Source organism: Sus scrofa, chromosome 15, assembly GCF_054392235.1.
Source record: "Sus scrofa isolate SSC_HxYL_T2T_F1_AM1 chromosome 15, Sscrofa_HxYL_maternal_Yorkshire_Landrace_v2.0, whole genome shotgun sequence".
NCBI lineage: Eukaryota > Metazoa > Chordata > Mammalia > Artiodactyla > Suidae > Sus > Sus scrofa.
In genome coordinates, this window is record NC_139397.1 from 133,413,609 (window position 1) to 133,429,240 (window position 15,632).

The following is a 15,632-nucleotide window of genomic DNA, read 5'->3' on the forward strand; positions in this document are numbered from 1 at the left end:
GGCACAAGAGAATGTGAGAGCTAGTCATTTCTGATTAGAGATACCAGTTGACTCCGTAAAGAGTTTTGTGTGGTCACACTGTGGACAAACATCAATTTTGGAATCATCTGAATTTGGTCTTAATTTGGTTCGAAAAACAGGAACAAAAAGGAGGTAAAACTGTGGAAGGCGAGGGAGCCATCCAACAGTGGAAACTGAAAAAATTGCAAGGGAAATATGAGTTTGATGGTGACTTAGGGCTAAGAGACAGGACAAAGAACCTGAAAAATCTGTCACGACCTGGGCTTTTCTCATCCTTTTTTGTTGCTCTACTAGAATCTGATGCACAGGGATAGCCCTTGTTCCCTTCCCAACATCCCTACACACCTCCGTGGGGCTCAAAGTCAATGAAGATATCCTGCAAAGAGAGAGGCTCCCTTTCCTTGCTTTGTCACCTGGTCCCACGTCTCACTCCCCCCTATGTAGGAAACTTCATGTCTGACCTCATGCTCCTCTCATTCCTTCCAACTTACATTCTTTCCTGGTTGTGGCCCCAGAATCCAAGTGGGTGGCTTGGTTCTGTGGGTGGCTTGGTTTTAATCTGAGTCTCAATTTCTCTCTGTGCCACCTGGGGAACTGCCTCTGAGGCAACAGGAAGCATTCACTAAGAAAAATATTGCCCCCTTCTGAGTGGGTGGATGCTGAGAGGAGATGTCAGAAAACGACATAACTGTATCGGAACCCAAGGTCAAGGTAAAGTGAGAGCTACAGTGAAGGACAGTTCTTCCCTGCCAATAAGGTCCACCCAGACTGAGGTCATTCCTACTTTCAGACACCTGACTAAGGTTCATTTATGACATCAGAGTTACACCATCTGGCTTGAATTGAGTCTCCTAGGCAGTATCCTTGCCTCTGGTCTTGTCCATCTCAAACCCAATGAGGCTTTTACAAGTGCAGGTTGGCCTCTGCCCAGATGTATCCCTAACAACCTGCTAATCATGCCCACACAATCAGATGAATTGGAAGCACTGAGGGCTCTCTATCCTCTGAGCCATGTCTAATTTTTTGTCTTTTTAGGGCCGCACTCGCGGCAAATGGAGATTCCCAGACTAGGGGTCGAATTGTCTGTGACCTACACCACAGCTCATGGCAACATCAAATCCTTAACCCACTGAGTGAGGCCAGGGATTAAACCCATGCCCTCATGGATACTAGTGGGGTTTATTAACTGCTGAGCCATGACGGGAACTCCTGAGCCATGTCTTTAGCTTTAGCTCATGGTTTGGTGTTTCCATGTTCTAGTCCCCTTGTACCCTTTGCTTCATAATTGTATTGTATGTCTCCCATTTCTCCTTTTATCTCCCCTTTCCATGTTGGGGAGGTAGACAGTACCTTGAGAATAAGACCTCTACATGGTGCTGATGCATGGCCCAAGCCAGGGAGAGAGCTACAAAGACAAATTACTCTGATATTTTCCATGTCATGTTTCATGGTATATCTGCTAATTTTCTCCCAAGTCTGCCCAGCTAGGGAAACCACTGTCCAACCAAAAGATCAAAGGAAACATACTTTTCAGTTTTCAAAATTTTATTGAGATGTTGGAGAGAAACAGCCAACATATACATTCCTCATTTTGTCGCAACTGGCATTTTACCCACATGATAGGCTCTTCTCCGGCATTGACCTAACTTCAGGTCTCCTTGGTAGTCCTCCTTCTGTTCTCTGTTGCTGCCTGGTGTCCTTGAAGTCTACCAGGGGAGAGCCTGCTGGTGGAGTCACAAGTGGGAGCGGTAATTGCGATTGGCTGTAGGAAAAGATAAGTTTGCACCAACAACACCAGTTAGAACATATTCATCCTCTTCCTGCCCACATAGGAACCTAATGGAAAATGAACTTAGCCTGAGGTTTCAGGGTCCCATGAGTGCTGACTCCTACAGGGAGGGCCCTGGGGGCGACAGGATGCCCCTTGTCTGACAGCTCTCCCACTCATCCCTCACTCACCATCATCGCACCGTTTTCTACTCTTCAGGCTGCCCTTCCGGTATTTTCTTTTGCTGCCACCTCTCTTAACTCCCTTGTGAGGAGCGCGGTTCTTGCCCCTCCTCATGCCATGGCTCTTTAACTTGCGGCTGGTCGACATTGTACTTTCTGCCAAAATGAGGGGCTTTGCAGGGCCAGGGGGCCAGGAGTCTGGGTATTTAAGGCCTTAGCCATTGTGACTGTGCAGGGGGCGTGGCTTAGCAGGCGGCAGGGCTCATTGTGACGTCACTACCCTTTATTACCCTTTGGTAATATAGGTGAAATAAGGTGGCCTTGCTAATGCAGATCAAATCTACTCTCAATTTTGAGGTCTTTTTTGATATTAGGAGATTTTCCAGACAGGTGTTGTTGAGCACCTAAATTCCAGCCCTGTGCTAGGTATCTGGAGAGTATAAGAACCATTAAAACAGATGTCGCCTGCCTATTGGAGATTTAGTGGTTGTTGAGTATGTGTATATGCATCCTGTTTGTCTCCCTTTACAGCATTGGAAGATAACAAATGTGTTTCTTTAAGGACTTTAGGAAATCCAATTCAATACCACCAAAATGTAAATATTCCTTCTCTTTCATCTAACTCTTGAGCACAGCTGGCGCTATGGGTTGGATATGCGGGACTGTTGTTAAAAAACAAAATTTAACTGAGTAAGTTGGAAGACCTAACTGGCTTTATTAAATAATTCATGAATCAGGCAGCATCTCCTCTGGCAAACAGAGAGATACTCCAAGGGGTTGCACCACAAGGAAGCCTTTTACAGTAAGGAGAGCCAGGCAGGAAAGGAAGTCCTCAACAAGGAAACAATGAGAGCTCATTGGAGGAAAGTAAAAGGGCAGGTGGTGATGGCCTCTCATTGGCTGTGTTGTGAACTTTTCCATTGGCTGGGCTTGTTGCTGGGCAATGGAAGTCTTCCTTCCTTTTGCTGGGGTAGTAAAGTAGTTACACTTCCTATTGGGGTCAGTACCTGATGTCTTCCTGTTGGAATCAGTAACTGATACCATCCTGTTGGGGGGTAATTGACCCTGAGTGGTAGAGTGTGAGAGCTCCCTCTATGGGTACTTAACTCCGATCTTAGTTGAGGTTTCCTTTTCCTAATTCTCATATTGTCTTATGTATGGTAGGATGTTTTGGCAGAATTCCTGGCCTGTACCCATTAGATGCCAGTACAGCCCCTGCAGCTGTGACAATCAAAAATGTTTCCAGAGATTGCCTTGTGGGGAGGAGCAAAATTCACCCTTTGCTGAGAACCACTGGTTTAGCCATTTAAAAAATTCAGTCTGCAAGTATTTATTAATCATGTAGTATGTACCATGCACTTAAGTGCTAGGAAAATATTAGTGAGTAAAAACAGACATAGACTGTGTTCATGGCACTCTCAGCCTAGTGGAAGAGAAACCCATTATCAGGCCAACATAGATCAATGAATAATCACTTCTCGATATGGGGCAAGATGAGGTTGGGAGGAAAGGCAGACACCAGACCAGGCTTAAGTACATTGGGAAGCCATGGGAAAATGTTTAAGGGGAAGATATGATGAGATTAGAGGCTGCTGGATGGAGAATGGATTGATGGGGAGGTGAAATGGGTAAAGGGATTAGAATGCAGAGCTATAGATAGGAGATAAGGACTTGGTGATGGATTGGATTTGGTTGAAGAGAGCAGAGGGTGAGGGAAGTAGGTTTTATTATTTTGTAAGGTAGCTATTTAGATGCTGGTGCTACTCACTGGGACAAAGGCCAAGCATAGGGTCTGTGATTGTCATCATTTTGGTCTAAGACATTTTGGGTTTGAGGTGCCTTTGAGACTTCCAGAGATATTGAAGATTGCTGGGTACATGGGTATGGAGCTCAGAGTAGAAGTTTCATCTGGAGATACCCACCTCCCCAACTTCCTAATAATGGACTCCTCATACAACTTTTGCTTCTTCCTCCTTTATACCTTATATTGAATCTTTTTGAAGACAATCTCAATAGAGCTTGATAACTATTCTTTCTGTCCCTCCCTTCTCCCTTCCATCATCCTCATTCAAGAACCAAGCACCCTAGCATGTAGGAGGTTATTAGCAAAAGTTGGCTGAATGGAAGAGAGAATGTACTTCCTGTGTTTCTAATGTCTAGAGATAAGATAGCAAATCATGTTTTGAAAGGCAGATTCCTTGAACAGCCATCATAAGTGACACCTTCCACTTTCCTGTTTCTAGGCAGGTATCTCTGGAGACTTTCTATTGGACACTTTTATTCACCAAAAGGAAGAGAACCTCTATGAGGCCACCTCTTTGCCTCTTTGTATTTTGGTAACTTTACTGTCTATTCCAGCTTACTTGTTCCTCCTGCAAACAAGCTCCATGAAAGCAGAAATTTAAAGATTATTTACTGCTGCATATTCCCAGGGCATTGAACAGTCCTGCCATAGAATAGGAGCCCAATAAGGATTTGTGGAATCTTTGTTGAATAAATAAAATGTCCAATATTTTTGACTATCTGATTCCTCCCCATGTGGCCTCACTTTCTCCAAGGAAGACGTCCCTGACTTCTCAAATTTTCATTGTCTTTTGAAATTTTTTCAAAGCCAATGGTCCTATAATATCATCCTCAAATTCTGGACCAACCCTAATCTTTTGAAGCCTTGTTTTGTGCCCCCAGTTGTTGTGTCAGGTGTATGAGTGTGATCTCAACACTGGCAATGTGTCTTGGTTCTTGTCTGGACTACGCCACAAACATCACTCTCTGGACTTCAGCTCTCTTATTTTGCAAATAAGCTGGTTGGTTTAAGTGATCTCTGAGCTGATCTGACTTTTGTTGTGGGCTCCTTGTAGTTAGGGACCATATTTTTTATTTCTATTATATTCCCCACAGGTACTGACATGGTCCCTTGTAGTTAGTCATAAATATTTGTTCATTTGTTCATTCCAGAGACTTTGGTGTTATGAGGACAGATGGTACAACATAGAGTGACTTTGTATACCAGGTGGGAGCATTTCTAGAAAGGGAAGAGAAAAGGGGCATTGTCTCCACAATGGGCCCTTGGGTGCTTCCTGTGGACCTCTCAGGCCTGACTCTGCTGGTGTTCATGTTTGTTGAGGACCTGGTCTCTTTAGTTTGGGAGTCAATTTCTGGATACACCTGGAGACTTGTTAATATTTCTCTCCCCGAATCCCTCCCATCCTGTAAAGTCCCACTCTGCCAAGGAGAAGCTGAGATCACAGGGAAGAAGGAAACCAGACTTAAGAGTTGATGAAGAAACAAACAGGTATCCTTTGCATAAGGTTAAGGACAAATTCTAGTTTCAGACACCTATGCTGAGAAACCCCAGCAACAGAAAAACCCAGCGTGAGTGGAAGCAATTCGCAGGCCAGTCAGGAGTGGGGTGGTGGGGGTGTTTGGGTGGACTTCTGAGCAGGGCTGAGCACTGGCCACTTCTGCCTATCTCTGTTTCTCTTTCCATTTCCACCCCAGGATTGTTTGGCCAATGGCCATTTAGAGCATAATGAATTCACTCATGACCCTTGGTGGACCTGGAGATGGCCTTTATTGAGAGCCATCTGTTTATCCAAACTGTTGTCTTTTCACCTTTTTTCTGCTCTCTCTTTTTCATTCTTCCCTTTAGATGAAGAAACTGAGGCACAGAGTGGCTGTATGAGCTATTTAAAATAACCCAGCACAGGAGTAGCAGAGAAACCCCAATAAACCTATTTCCTCCATACTTTGTCTTTCTAGAGGGTCTTAGTGTTTGTTTCTCTTAATGAAAGAAATGGATATTTTCTTTTTTTTTAAATTTTATTTTCCCACTGTACAGCAAGGGGATCAAGTTATCCTTACATGTATACATTACAGTTACTTTTGAAATGGATATTTTCTGATAGCTATTGGGACATGGAGGGAGAATTCAATTTCTGACCTTTTTAGAAGAGAAGCTATTAGTTCTTTCTTTTTGGGGTACTAAGTCTTATCTTGCTTAGAACAGGTTGATGGACAAAGTGGTATCTTTGTTTCCTATAAAGTTAGGCAAAGTAGCACAGCAGGGTAGGGCTTAGAGGCCAGCCCTCTCGCTGGCCCCCTTTCTTAGGTTCAGAAGGAATATGCATTGGGCATCAGTGTTTTGGAAGTCAGACCTCAGCTGGGGCCCATCTCACCCCTCCAATTCAAACTCACACCATTACTTTTCCTGGGAGTCTGGTAGATATTTTCCCAGGGCTAGAAAATCTTCCCAGCAGGCTGGGAATTGAAGCTCATTAAGAGGGAACACAGAAAAGCTGCTGACTGTCCTTACACATGTTGATGACTCAGTCTGAATCCCTCTCTGAAACCTAAGTCTCTCCAGATGTTGACCTCTGCTGGCAAGTGGGACCTTCTACCCTGTTCACATGCACACCCTGTCTTCTCTTCTCTTGCTGCTGTTGGAGGGCTGGAGGGGCCGAGGGCAGGCTGGAGATTGGGGAAGCTGTGAAGAGAGGGGGGCTCACCAAACACCTGAGCTTTTTGAACTTAGGACTCATTTGCTTTCTCTACCAGAAAGTAAAGAGATACCAGAGCCCAAGGCCACGGGGTGGCTTTAAGATAAAAAGGAAGGAGGGACCTCAACTCCATTTGCGTCTTCCAGTTCTGGGAACAAGTGAGTATCTTAGGTCTGAGGATGGTCTGGGTTCTAACTGAAGAATTTTTTGGGTTCTTTTTCATTTTTTGTTCAGGCTCCTCTCCCATCCTTTCTAATTAATCCCTAAACTGTCCTTCAATAAGAAATTTCCATTTTCCAGGAATAGTGAAATTGGGCTGCTGAAAGGTGGGTGCTCATCACAAAAGCAGTGGCTCTGAGGGTTTCCTCAGGAACTGCCTGACCCTCTCACCTTGGGAGTCCAAGAGAACTGTCTAAAGGCTGCACCCAAGCAGTGCAAGAGCCACTAGCGGAACTCAGGATTGCTGACCCTCAAGGCAAAAACTGCCACCGCTCCGTACTGTCTTTCCCATTTGCCTTAAAAACAGATCTGACCTTGACCTTCTGCTCTCTTTGCCTTTTTCCTCCTACCTGTGCTTCTAGAATCACAGTGAAGGAATGTAATACTGAATGGAGAAGGAGAACTTGGAAAAAGTAAAGAGCTCTTCTTGGAGGCAGGGTGTGAATTTGGAGTTCCTCTGGGCAAATTTAAAATTCTCATTTGGGGAGAATCTCATGAGGCTTTGTTGTTGTTGTAATTTTTGAACTTTTGAAAATTATTTGACTATTTTTATTCCTTTTGGCACCACCACCAACATGGCCACATGGTGCAGTAGTATGCAGAGAAAATCCAAACATTATGTTCCTGAACGTTCCAAATAATGTTTTCACATTAATTAGTCCCCAACCTCCATTGACCTTAATCCCTGTCTATAACACAATAAAGAAGAAGCTGCCCCTTCCCAGAATATACTGGAAATACAGTGCCCTTCAGCAAAAGACAAAAATAAAGCTGCATTCTAGGGTAAGAGAAAAGGTGTGATATGGTACGAAAATGTCACACATGTTAAATTATTTGGCCTCGCATGGTCTTAGGAGTAAATGTACTTTAAGCCACCTAACAACTAGAGTAAGGGACTTTAAATTGCAAGGGTTTCAAGAGAACAATTTCATAATAAATATGTCTGGGGATGAAGGGTAACTTGGCCAAAGGCACAAATTATAGGCAAAATTGGATCAAGCCCAGATCTCTTAACCCTCAGTACAGGCTTCTAGCCACTGTTTCATGAGGCACTATTGTTGAGATTTCTGGCCTCTTTTTTTTTTTTCCCCAGTGATTTTTCTCTGTTTTGAATTCTCCCTTCACATTCTGAGAACCACATACCAGAGGGTCCTTGCCCTCTTGAAATCGTCTCTCCCACCAAGGGCCATGATGACATTGAGTCTGAGGACACCTGGCCCTGTGAAAAGGGAAGATTTGAGACCAAAACAGGACAAGTAAGACAGGTTCAAGTTGCCACATTGAGGGTCAGTGCCTTTATAATTGATGATTTCAAAGCATTATGATCAACATGCTGGCATAGGGTATGTTGATCAGAGAAGACATTCAACATTTCTGGATTGTTTTTAACATAAATGCCTGTTATAACTTTACTGATCAAGGTTGAGACAAGACAGAACATGACAATCCAGTCAAATCTCTTTGACTTGATTTGCTGAAACTCTGCTTCTTATTCTCAGGGGTAACCAATTGAGAGTGAAGAAGAAGTGGAGGTATATCAGAAGCATAATTTCACCTTGCCTTTTGAGGCTCTTGAAAAATGGAACTGCAAAGAAGTCTTACCTGGCAATATCATTGCCTATTTGGTTTCCAACATGTCCTGTTGGGCAGAATTCTCATATTTGGAGAAGCAGCTTTAGTTGTGTTTATACTAAAGAAAGGCAACAAAGTAACTCTTTCACTATTCTTTCTAGTACTAGAATTCTTAGCATAAGGGCTTTGTGACACTTTGCCCTCCATGCACCCTGTGCTGGGATAGCAGGACGCTTGCCTAATGAAACCTTCAAAACAAAGCCTTCATTTTAAGTAAGGACAAAGAAAGACCCATATGCATTGAGTGTGGTAATGATCAGATTTTACTGGTCAATAAACTCCCAATAAAATACATCTTTATTTTTGTTCTGGGAGGAAATATGAAAGGACATACTGCTGCGATGCTCTGGAATTCTAGTAAGGACTGTGTCACCTTGCAGGAGTATTTGTTTCCTCTGTAGACCACTGCCCTGCAGTAGGGATAGTGGCACTTTCTTCATGCTGCAAGGGACCAGAGACAAAACTGAAGTCTTAAAGTTCTGTTGTTAAGGTGGGGGAGTCTCAGAAATTTCTTCTGGTGGGCACACAAGGCCAACCTGATATTTTCCAGGTTTTCCCTTAAGATTTTTTACTCTTTTAGCTATGATTTGGCCTGGCTTACTTGCAGGTTGGTCAAGTCTTCCCAGAACCCCACATTATTTGTGGGGCCCAGTGAAAGAGGGATATGCTGGACTTTTGTTAAAAATATACTTTCAATATAGTGTCAGCAGAGTGTAAGCTAAGCCTGAATTCTGTTGGGCACAGGGTTTTTTGTGATTGCACAGGTCTTGTGCCCATGAAACCCACCCTATCCCTCCTACCTGAAGGCACTTCTCATGGTAAACATTCCAGATAATACACTGAAATATCTCCATCTCATTCATCTTTATAGTCCAGGAGAGCTGGTCAATGTCTCAATCATAAGGTGGGGTTAATGAATACTTAGAAATACCTGCTTCTCTCTGAGGTCATGCCATGTGCCCTGGAATGAATGCTGTCTCTTCAGTAATGGCTCCATCATCCTCCTTGCTTCCTTCCTCACACACATTCTCTAACTACTCCCCACACTCCTCTTACACTCCCTCATGACCACACATTCAAGAGTCTTGCCAGTTGTTGCCCTCCTTTTCCTCCTCCTCCACGCTGTCCTTGGTGGTGCTTTCTTCTGTTTCTGCAGGAATCTGCCAAGTTCTGGTGGATGTGCAGCGCTGAGTGTGATTGTTCTTAGTCATGCTAGATGTTAGAAGCTTGATGTGGGCTTTTGGGTCATTTACCAGAAGATGGTATTCTGAGCCTTGAGATGGGGGGCTACCTGTAAAGAAACTTGGCCACTGTGACCTGGCCTTCCCCATTCTAGGATATCACAAAGTCCATGTGAGGTCAGCAACCAAATTTACATAAGGGCTGAGCAGTGGAACCCTGGATGACTTCCTTCAACTTTAATTCAGACTAACTTTCTGGATCCAAGTCTCTCAACTTGCTAAACCTACTAAGACCAAGGCAAATTATTTAATTTCTCCTGGTCTTAAAAATCTCCTTTTGGTTAAAACCCAAAGGACTTGGATTCCTATGACTTTAATAATGAGGAAAGAAAATACCAAATTGGAGATTACCTCCTTACAGTCTTCAGAAATTGCTCCACACCAAACATAGGAGCTGGGATTTAAATCCACATCTACTTAATAGTAGTGCTTGTGCATAGTGTCTCCTGATGTCTTTGCTGCCATGGTGGTCGGGGAGAGGGAGATGGTTAATCATCTAGAAGGTGATGTTTTTTACTTAAATATTTTGCCACGATGAGAGAGATGAACAAAAGACTTGAATATTAACGCCCAGAGGAGACTGATCCAAGTCAGTGATGGGGAAGGGAAAGAAGGGGTATATAATAAAATATTGAAGTGACTGGTGAGGTGTGGAGGGCTATGAAGGGAAAGTTTGAACCCCAGACTTCTTCCCTGAGTGAGTGACTGTTAGGTGTTCACAGAGGTAGAAACTGTATTTGGATAGAAAGTACTGATTTTGTTTTGCACAGAATGAGATGTCTACTAGACTTAGATTCCCAGTGGACTGTTGGATACATGTAACTGCAGCTCAGAAGAGCAGTTAGGGCTGGTGATGAAGATTTGGGCAGTGGCAAAGTAGAGTTTTGTGTAGCTGAATCCATAGTAGATAAGATGATCTAGGAACAAAATTATGGGATTCATCAGCTTCTAAGTTTTTCAGTGAGCTGAGGAACGAGACTGAGAGGGCAGAAGAGAACCCAGGAGAAAGTGGAGTTGCTGAGTAACAGTAAGGAGTTCAAAGATGGAAGCTGTCCAACTTGGGGCAACCCTAGAACTTACTGGGCCTGCTGACTCTCAGGCACTGTGTTGAGCACTTGTGGAGCCTCATGTTGTTTTTTTCAGTCTGTACTTTATTTGACCCTGTGGAGAATTTGGCACAGCTTCTTTCAGAGACAGAGTAGAGGAAGAGGTCAGGAGTGCAGTGGGTAGAAATGAGACAGGAGGTGAGGTAGTGGAGGGTGAAGGCTGTTTTTGAGAAGAGGAAGGTAAGCCTCTCTCTAATAATCATCCCCTCCAAACTTCTCAAAAGAAGAGAACTTACTCAACTACCATTGCTTGGCTATAAAAAAGTGACAAGCTTCTCCTTGTCCTTCTATCCTCACTTTGCTCGTGTGTCTGTCCTTCACCTGACCGCTCCCTCCTCTTTCAGGTATAGATAAATCTGCAATTTTGGATGCACATCCAGTTTTGACTGGCTTTTTAAAAATATAATTATTTTTATTTTTTCCATTATAGCTGGTTTACAGTGTTCTGTCAATTTTCTACTGTACACCATGGTGACCATATTACACATACATGTATACATTCTTTTTTCTCTCATTGTCATGCGCCATCAAAAGTGACTAGGCATAGTTCCCAGTGCTACACAGTAGCATCTCATTGCTGATCCATTCCAAAGGCAATGGTCCACATCTATTAGCCCCAAGCTCCCCATCCATCCCATTCCCTCCCCGTCCCCCTTGGCTCTTTTATTCCATCTTTGTGCTCTCCTTCAGGCAGCTTACACTCTAGGAGTACGGAACAAAGATAATAGCTTGTGCCTGGAGCAGTGTTTGGAATATGGTAAGCTTCAAAGATATTAACGCATTTCATACTTATATCACCCCCTGGGGCAGCTACTATTATTGCCATGTTCCAGAATCAGGGTGATTCAATAACTTGCCCAAGCTAAGTAAATGGAGGATCTGGAGTCTTCTTGTGTAAGAAATTAATAATTCTCATAAAAGATTGTTTCCTATCTTTTTGCTAAGTACCACACACACATATACTAGGTACTTAGCAAAAAGATAGGCTAGAACAAAAAAGGTTTTTGGTAAATCCTTACTATTTGAGAATATATCTCTAATTGTTTATCAAGACAAAGTTTGTTTTTTTTTTTTGTCTTTTTAGGGCTGCACCTATGGTGTATGTAAGTTCCCAGGCTAGGGGTCGAAATGGAGCTGTTGCTGCCAGCCTCTGTCACAGCCACGGCAACAAGGGATCCGAGCTGCGTCTGTGACCTACACCACAGCTCCTGGCAGTGCTGGACCCTTAATCCACTGAATAAGGCCAGGGATTGAACCTGGCCTTATGGATATTGGGGAACTCCAAGTCAAAGTTCTTGAGTAAGGACATCCTGTTCACAAAGTGAATATTCATCCAGGCTGTTGATATATGTGTGGAGGAGAGGGGTCCATGTTAATAGGTATATAGGCTGGCGAGTTCTCAGTCATATTTTACATGATTTGGAGTCCCATGAAAATATCTCCATTGCTTCCTGCCCACCCTTCAAACTGACCCATGCATGTGTAGGAAAGAATATAGAAACACACGGGACTGAGATGAGGTTACGTGCACATCCTCAATACAGATTTGGATGAATAAATGGATTGCTCTATCAAGCCATCTCTAGGACACAGCATCACAATCATAGACTCCCTCCAATCATTTTAACCTTAAAGATTTGAGTACTTTGGGTGTGGGAAAAATCTGATGTTTTTAGTAACTTTTGACTAGGAAAAGAGGACATAGGATAAATTATACTCCGTTTGGTAGATATGCACACATAGTTAAAATATAACTACTTCCCCCTCTTTCTTCCTCCTCTCTTCCCACACTTTGTAGCCCACCCCAGGATTCAAACCTTAGATCTTAAGTTAAAAGAACTGCAGGAGTACTATAGAATCCTCTGCCTCTTAGAATCTGTAAGAGGCAGGGAATTAGAGAGATGTGGGAGGTACTGGGGTTATCACCTCCCTTGTCTCCATGTGAAGTTGATCCTCTTGGATCAGGTGAACCACTACAGCCTTTGTTCAGGAAGTGTGCTTGAAACCAGGCTCTAAAGGAAGAGAGGAGAGGTCTTATCTCCTGGGCCTCCCTGCCAGTCTCTCCCTTCTGGATGGCACCATCCAAGAGCCGTATTACTTAGGCTTGAAATTCTCGGACTCTTCCCCCTCCTTCCTGGTCTTTGTTGAGTCTTCCTTTATGATGCCCATTTTTTTTTCTCCAGGGTGGCAACACTTGATTAAACCTTGTTGCCTTTGGACAATATTATTGCTAGAATCCCTTTATTCATGCATATTTAATAATTTGAAGTGAAACTTCCTAAAGTAAGACAAAGCATGCTACTCTTTTGTTCAGAATGTTTGGGAAACTCCTTATTGTCTACAAGGTCTAGTTCATTTTCAGTTTCCATATCAGCCCTCCCAAACCCAACTTCACTTTCTATCCGTGACTTTTATTCTCTCCCTCAGGCAACCTCTCCTGTTCTAGTCAAATTGGGTTATTTACAAAGTAGAAAAAGTGGAGGTGTTAAAGGGAAGTTCAGTGCCTTACTTACATTGCTATTTTTTCTAGTATTTTAATCTATTGAATTCCTATGTAATCTTCAAAACTCAAAACAAAGGCCCCCAATTCTACAATTACTTCTTCGATGAACTCCCACTTATTCATCTTTTGAACACATTTTACATCATTTACCAGACTCTGTCCAGAATTTTTTATTTCTATGCATGTCTTCTCTTCCTAGACATTGAGCTTCTTGAGGTTGAAGCTGCATCTTTATGAGGTTCTGGGGAATGGGTCAAGGGTGGTAGATTAAAAATATGAGTTGGGGAGTTTCCATCATGGCACAGTGGTTAACGAATCCGACTAGGAACCATGAAGTTGCGGGTTCAATCCCTGCCCTTGCTCAGTGGGTTAAGGGTCTGGCATTGCTGTGAGCTGTGGTGTAGGTTGCAGACTCGGCTCAGATCCCACATTGCTGTGGCTCTGGCATAGGCCGGCAGCTACAGCTCCGATTAGACCCCTAGCCTGGGAACCTCCATATGCAGCGGGAGCAGCCCCAAAAAATGACAAAAAGACAATAAAATAAAATAAAATAAAATAAAAATAAATAAAAAATAAAAATATGAGTTGGGCCAAAGCTTTGAATTCTACACTGTTGGGGATTTGAGTAGGGTCTGGGGAGAGGGCAGGAGGGAGAGATACAAAGGGGTACCTGCAAATTTTGTGAATGAAACTTATACTTACTATCTTGATTTGTGGTGACAGGTTGAGGGGTGTATATGTCAAAACTTATCAGACTGAATATTTAAAAATATGTGCAGGTTTATTGTATGTCAGTTACAAATAAATAAATTCATTAAAAAATTCCATATTATCCAAGTCCTTGCTAAAGACCTCTTTCTAGAAATGAGAAGATTGGACCAAGAATGAAAAGCTAAATGTGCCAGCAGATAAAGGCTTTGATGATGCTGGGCTTGTGTCTGCAAGGCAAGGAGACTTTTCTTGGTTTGTATCATTTAAGGCAATTCCTGTGGGCTGTACTGATGGGTAAATATCTGTTTCTGGCAGTCTTAATAAATACTTTCTTGATTTTATCCAATGTCTCAGTATCCGCCAACCACCCAACCATGCTCTCATGTTGACTCTCAGCCATTATGACAAATAACAATCATTAGGTCCTTTTACCAGGAGTGCCCATGTCATATGCCCTTGTCTCCATATATAAAGAGAGAGATGAGTGGGCTGTTTTGGACAAAGGGACTTGGGGTGAGTGAGGGGGAGCTGACAGAGACTGCTGTTTCAACAAGACCCCCACTGCTGGCAAGACCTGGGAAATGTAAGATGATGGTGAAATCCCGTAGATGTAAGAGTTCAGCTTGCCATCTGAAGGATTTACCACAGAGACAGAAAACAAAGAAGTTATGCCAGAAAAAAACAGGGGAGACAAGGTATTGATGGCATATTTCTGACTAAGAGAGGGAACTCTCAGACCTGAGCATTATCATCCTAGCTTGGCAGGTGTTCCAAAATGCCATGCCTTTGTTAGAGCAGAGTTCTCCATTTGCCTTCCAAAGACTGCCTCCAACTCCTCCCTAGCACTCATCCCTCCTTCCCCCAACACCCACTCCCTTCATTCCCCCACCCCCCCACCAGTCCTGCAGAGAACAAGACTTTCTCTGTTCATTGCTTGTCTTCTGTATTCTGTAGAGCCTCCCTCCCATCTTGCCATTCAGTAAAAAGTTACCTTAACCTCTGGACCTACCTTTGAAGGTAGGTTTCTCAAACTCTTGGAAACCTTGTGTCTGATGGAGTCTCTAGGAAACTGAGCTGGGGAGGTTCCTATATGAAAATGACTGGGTTTCCTGAGTATAAATCTTACATTTTCTCATTCTTGTCTCCTTAGTCAGCAGCATACGCCAATGCTCTGGTTGAAGACGTTGATTGAATCCATGCCTTTCCATGTCACATTTTCTTTCATGGCCAACAAAAAGAAAAGTCTCTTTTGGGGCAGGCCCAAGACCACCATAATCATCTTTGATTTTTCTTCTCTGCCCCAGGGTTGCTAAATAAAATTTCTCTCCTTTCACTGACAAATGGTGTTTTTGTTTAGCTGGAGAGTGACCTGTGGCCATTTGGGGAATTGCTCCCCCCTTTTATGTAATAGTATAAATGGGGTGGTGTGATAGAGGGATAACCAAGTGCATTGGGAGGAAACACGCAGTTTTCTCCTTTGTTCCTGTATGAGAGATTTGGTAATGAAATGCATATTTGGGTTGTGGTTTGGGATAGGTTGTGATGCTTTCTGGATTTGAAAAGAGCTTACTGGCTCTTTCTAAACTGGCTGAGCTGGGGATACATCAGCCAGAAAATCTGTAGCCAGATCGCGATCAGCTCACCCTTTTGGTTTCATTTGTTGGTAATTAGTTATGAAGATGCTTCTTTTTCTAGAAACAAGCCCAGGTCATGTCAACATGAAGCAGAGGAAATGTAAATATAGGAAAAGGCA

The 15,632-nt window shown here is 43.1% G+C and overlaps 1 protein-coding gene and 1 long non-coding RNA gene across 2 annotated transcripts in view; one reads left to right on the forward strand and one right to left on the reverse strand.

The window, feature by feature from the left end:
- The window catches only part of LOC146396135 (uncharacterized), a 173,007-nt gene that overhangs the window by 90,850 nt on the left and 66,525 nt on the right, over window positions 1–15,632 (forward strand). The gene's annotated exons all lie outside the window — the stretch shown is intronic.
- On the reverse strand, window positions 1,549–2,149 carry TNP1 (transition protein 1). The gene is given in 2 exon segments (NM_001444857.1): window positions 1,549–1,783; window positions 1,981–2,149. Coding segments are annotated over 2 exon segments (168 nt in total). The 5' UTR covers window positions 2,120–2,149; the 3' UTR covers window positions 1,549–1,754.